This window comes from Hyla sarda, unplaced genomic scaffold (genome assembly GCF_029499605.1).
Source record: "Hyla sarda isolate aHylSar1 unplaced genomic scaffold, aHylSar1.hap1 scaffold_3068, whole genome shotgun sequence".
Lineage (NCBI taxonomy): Eukaryota > Metazoa > Chordata > Amphibia > Anura > Hylidae > Hyla > Hyla sarda.
Window position 1 is genome coordinate 19,087 of NW_026609790.1, and position 5,565 is coordinate 24,651.

The 5,565-nt window shown below is 37.6% G+C and overlaps 1 protein-coding gene across 2 annotated transcripts; it reads right to left on the reverse strand.

Annotated features, from left to right (window-relative positions):
• Nucleotides 1–1,584: 1,584 nt before the first annotated feature.
• On the reverse strand, nucleotides 1,585–5,308 carry LOC130328344 (uncharacterized). 2 transcript variants are annotated; one of them, XR_008872360.1, is made up of 3 exons: nucleotides 4,477–5,305; nucleotides 4,153–4,321; nucleotides 1,585–1,748 (listed from the first exon to the last, which is right to left on the reverse strand). XR_008872360.1 is itself a non-coding variant. In XM_056553448.1 (2 exons), the coding sequence occupies exon 1, from the start codon at nucleotides 4,974–4,976 to the stop codon at nucleotides 4,170–4,172; it is 807 nt and encodes a 268-aa protein (XP_056409423.1). In that variant the 5' UTR covers nucleotides 4,977–5,308; the 3' UTR covers nucleotides 1,585–1,748; nucleotides 4,153–4,169. The 2 variants fall into 2 exon arrangements, 1 of the variants encoding a protein (XP_056409423.1); XM_056553448.1 differs by having other exon boundaries at nucleotides 4,153–5,308.
• Nucleotides 5,309–5,565: the final 257 nt, after the last annotated feature.

A 5,565-nucleotide genomic window follows, 5' to 3' on the forward strand; every position in this document is an offset into this window, starting at 1 on the left:
GCTGAGTTAGTTTTAGTTAGGTAGGCTCGCTATTCTATAGCACCGACCACAAATATATATATATATATATATATAATCCCAAAATAAAGCAGCACTACTTATCCAGTCCAACCAAAAAATTGGTGCCAGCGTCCCAAAGGACTTGATCAGAGTCCATCCAAGATAAAAACCAGATACAGGCGCAGCACTCCAACAAAATAAGTGATTTAATGTCTCATGTCAGCATTACAACGTTTCAGCTCCTCCTGGAGCCTTTTTCAAGCATAGTGATACACAAACCTATGAGGGCTTTTATGCCCATACAAATCATTAGTGCCAAACAATTTCATAAAGTGATCATTAATACAAATCAAATAAAAACTACATAAGTGCAAATATAAATTCATGTAGAAAATAGTGCATACTGGTATATAAAGTGCACTAGTGCATACTGTGCAGAGTAATAGTAAAAATATTAAAAACACAGCTTGAAAAATACAATTCATAGTTAAATTACATATAACAAGAAGATATGCAACACATGTGTACACAAAACGATTCATAGAAATCCATACATACTGAACAATGAAGGGGAGGATTCACCTGATCCATGTAATGGTGCTGCAAGCGTGGGTAATTAGTTACTGCGCCTGCGTGAGAGACTGAAAGCACTTCCAGATATGAGATCCCTGTCATGAGACCAGTCTGGTCACATGACCCGTTGTCCCGGCAACTGTCAACACTGTGTGCAAGGCAGAGGCAGTGTTTCAGGATCGCAAGAGCACAGGCTGTCAAACCTGCTGAGAGCAGATGTTAACCCTAAGTGAACCAAACCTGCTGAGAGCAGATGTTAACCCTAAGTGAACCAAACCTGCTGAACAATATGCAGAATTAGGTGTAGTGCATCAGTACTGTGGATATAAGTGACCCAGATGAGGGAAGTAATCCATGAAACTAGCAGAAGAACAAGAAGAATCAAAAGAAGAGTGAATAAAATATAGTAGAGAAATATAAACTAATAAAATTGTATGGATAACGAAAAATTAAAAATAGACAAGACAGACAGACAAAATGGACAAAATAAGAATAAAAATGTAAAAAAATATAGAAAAATAAAAATACGTAATAGAAAAATTAATAATGAAAACATAAATATTATTTTGAGGAATCCTATTATTTTAGCTGTATATCATACAGTAAATATTGTGATGGTGATTTTAGAGGGGTTATAAAAACTTGTGTAGCTAGGGACGGGTCCCAAACTGGACCCAGTTAAGGGCCAGGATGTTATCCATCAGAGGGGGGACCCCTGTGTTCGGGACCGTCAAGTCCCCACCCCACTAAGGTCACCCCACCCAGCTTCTTATCAAGTGCGCCCGCTTGTCCAGCAGCGCTAACCCCAATGTATCAATACACCATATCTCAAGAGGGAATATATATATTCTTAAAAAAAAAAAAAAAAAAAAAAAAAAAAAATTTATAAATAAATAGATAAATAAATAAATAAATAAAAAATAAAAAAATAATTTTTTTTAGAGTATAGCAGAAAGAGCAGTCCTTACAAGAGAGTATCATGAAGAAAAAACCCCCAAACAAGGTCTCCCATTCCCAGTACAGATACTACTACACCACTACTGCACTCATACAGCATTTATTCAGTTCAACAAAGCATAGATGGAAATTCTTCAAACATATAGATAGTACATTCCAAAACTGTTCATTTTTGCAATGTTGGAGCAGGTGAAGTCTCCTCCTTCAAATATCCAATTCTGGAAGAAAAAAAGGAAATTTGTTATAGTTGTTGTAAAGTCATAATTGTGTATCACATCACATATGTAGAGGGAGGAGGTACAGTACATAGAGAAAAACCTGGGGTACCTACACCTATATATATATATATAGATGATATGTTTAGATAGTATTAAAGTCTACATTAAGACCATGGGGACGTAATGAGTTTAACTTATGTATCCACCACAGTTCGCGTTTTTTAAGAAGAGCTAACCGATCACCCCCTCTCACAGGGTTCGGAATATGGTCGATAGCCATAAAGTGTAGGTCTTTTTCCAAGTGTCCAAACTCAGTGAAGTGTTTGGACACTGGAAGATCCAACCGTTTTTTACGTATGCTGAATCTGTGGTTATTAATACGTGTCTTAAGGCTCCATGTAGTTTGTCCCACATAGACCAACCTACATGGGCAAGTAAGAACATAAATTACCCACGTTGAATCACAAGTAAGATAAAACTTTAAAGGATATTTAACTTGAGTCTCCGGATGTGTGAAAAAAGATCCCTTGAGCATGAATTTACAGTCAACACATGATAAACACGGATAAGAGCCAGTTTTGCGTGTACCTAAAACGGTCTGTCTAGTAGTCTGTGGTAGGTCAATAGTTGATTTTACAAGTTTGTCCTTCAAATTTCTAGATCGTTTATATGACATTAATGGGAATGTGGAAAATTCCTCAATCCCATTAAAACTCTTCTGTAAAATAGGCCAGTATTTATTAATAATGCCAGCAATTTTACCACTGTGACTATTGTACACAGAAGTAAAAGGGATTCTTCCTGGTTTATCAGTCTTGGTTACTTTCATTAGAGTAGATTGTCTGTCAAATGACTGGAGCCTTTCCCTCTGTTTATCTACTATCCTCTTTGGATAACCCCTCTCCAAAAAATTGGTAGAGATGGTATCCAAAGTGGAATCGAGAACCCGTTCATCGCTAACTATACGTTTGGCTCTGAGCAGCTGACTGAACGGAAGAGATTCAATCATCTTTCTAGGGTGACAACTTTTAAAGTGTAATAACGTATTTTTGTCTGTTTGTTTAGTATAAAGGGAAGTGCAAATTTGCCCATCCCTTTTACTTACCCAGACATCAAGGAAACTAACTCCCTCCAGGGAGTAGGACATGGTAAATGAGATGTTCGGATCAATGGAATTCAAAAATGTGTGGAAAGTATTTAATTCTTCAACCGTACCATTCCAGAGGAGGAAGATGTCATCAATATATCGCCACCATGCCAGACAATGTCTGGCATGGTGGGACGGATAGACGACATCCTCCTCCATAGCTGCAACGTACAGATTTGCATACATAGGTGCGACATTTGTCCCCATAGCGGTCCCGACTAACTGTAAATAAAATTTATCTTCAAACATAAAATAATTATTGGTCAGTATCAATTCCAATAAATTCAACATAAACTGTCGGGCCGCCATGGGGAACTCAGATGTCACCAGTACCTTGTAGATTGCCTGTAGGCCCCTCTCATGGCTAATCGAGGTGTATAGGCTCGCGATATCGAATGAAACCAAAATGGTTTCCTCGCTAATCTGCACATCTCGAATTTTTGTAAGAAAATCGGTAGTGTCTTGTATATACGACTTTGTGCGAAAAACAAAAGGTCTTAAAACGCGGTCTAAAAAAATAGAGGCATTACTAAGAAGTGAGTTGCGTCCAGAAACGATAGGACGGCCTGGTGGATTAACTAAAGATTTGTGAATTTTAGGAAGAACATAAATGATAGGGGTGACCGGACTTTTTATTATAAGAAATTCTCTAAGATTTTCATCAATGATACCATCTACATAGGCCTGTTCTACCATAGATGTCAGTTTTCCCAGTATAACTTGCTTGGGATCAAATTCCAACCTTCTGTACGTATGGGCATCAAGTAACTGTCTAAAGACCTCTTTTTTGTAGTCTGCTGTGTCCATAACCACGACCCCACCCCCTTTGTCAGCGGGTTTAATGGTGAGGTCGTGGTTATGGACAAGCAGATCAATGGCTTCTCCCTCTTCCTTGGAGAGATTATGATATGTGGTACCCGTTTGTAAAGTTTGTTCTTTAAGTATTTCTATGTCCCTCCGAACCAATGAAATAAAAGTTTCTAATGGGTGGGATACAAGAGCTGGATTGAAATTTCCCTTGTTATACAAATCAAATTTCTTCAACTGTAATAGAGTACCACCTTCACTTGAACCTAGTGTGTCCTCTTTCCTATTTTTAGCTTCACCAAACCAGACCTTCAATTTAATGCGTCTAAAAAAATCTTGCATATCACACTCTAGTTCGAACCAATTTACTGTAGACACAGGACAAAATGATAATCCTTTCACTAGTAAAGACAATTCTGCTTTTGTAAGTACATGAGAAGAAATATTTACCACAGTCTCTGTGTCTTTTAAGTCTTTCTCTTGTTGTCCTGAAATAGGGCAGGTGTCAGTTTCCCTTGCTTCTGTCTTCGGGTTTTTCCTTGACCGATGTCTTTTTCGACCACCTCTTCTGGTGGGTTTCTTGTAGAATTGTTCACTGATGGTCCTGCTACTAAAAAATCTTTGGAAGGAGCAGAATTGTTAGTTACATTTCTTGGAAGTGATTTGTTAGATTTGCCCCGTCGGGGAGAAGAAAATTGATTATCCACATTATTAAGCCATTGTTGGTTCCATGTGTACACTCTCCCTTTAGTATAGTCCATCTGATCTCTATACCATTTTCTTTTCTTTGTATCCATAACTTCGTTTCTGAATTTATCCAAGCGTTCCCTGTTGCTATCCATATATGCAGAAAATTCATCTCCAGACAACATCTTAGACAGACTCTGTTCTAAATCCAAAACTCTTGCTTGTACAGCAGTCAATTCACTTTGTAAATGATCCAGATTCAAAAGGATGATATCAAGAGCATATCTATCCGAAATCTCTTCAAACCTCCTTTTAAAGTCCACACTCTCTGTATATACCGAGGGCCGTAACCTTGATCTCATTCCTCTAGGGATACGTTTACTTCTATAGTATTCCCCCAAAGTAGTAAGGTGCAATTCCATGTTGATTAACCGTTTAGACTCATACTCAAAGCTTCTCTTAACATCAATGGTAGTAGGTGTAGCTAGAAAGGTGGCATCCCCTTTAAGGCCTCCCAATATTCTATTGACCTCTTCCTCAGCATATGAAGAAACATGAGAACCAATACTTCTATTTAAGTTTTCCATTATTTCAGTGTGCCAGCAATCGAATCACAATTATAATCCCAAAATAAAGCAGCACTACTTATCCAGTCCAACCAAAAAATTGGTGCCAGCGTCCCAAAGGACTTGATCAGAGTCCATCCAAGATAAAAACCAGATACAGGCGCAGCACTCCAACAAAATAAGTGATTTAATGTCTCATGTCAGCATTACAACGTTTCAGCTCCTCCTGGAGCCTTTTTCAAGCATAGTGATACACAAACCTATGAGGGCTTTTATGCCCATACAAATCATTAGTGCCAAACAATTTCATAAAGTGATCATTAATACAAATCAAATAAAAACTACATAAGTGCAAATATAAATTCATGTAGAAAATAGTGCATACTGGTATATAAAGTGCACTAGTGCATACTGTGCAGAGTAATAGTAAAAATATTAAAAACACAGCTTGAAAAATACAATTCATAGTTAAATTACATATAACAAGAAGATATGCAACACATGTGTACACAAAACGATTCATAGAAATCCATACATACTGAACAATGAAGGGGAGGATTCACCTGATCCATGTAATGGTGCTGTGGGAGGGGCGGTACTCACTCTTAAA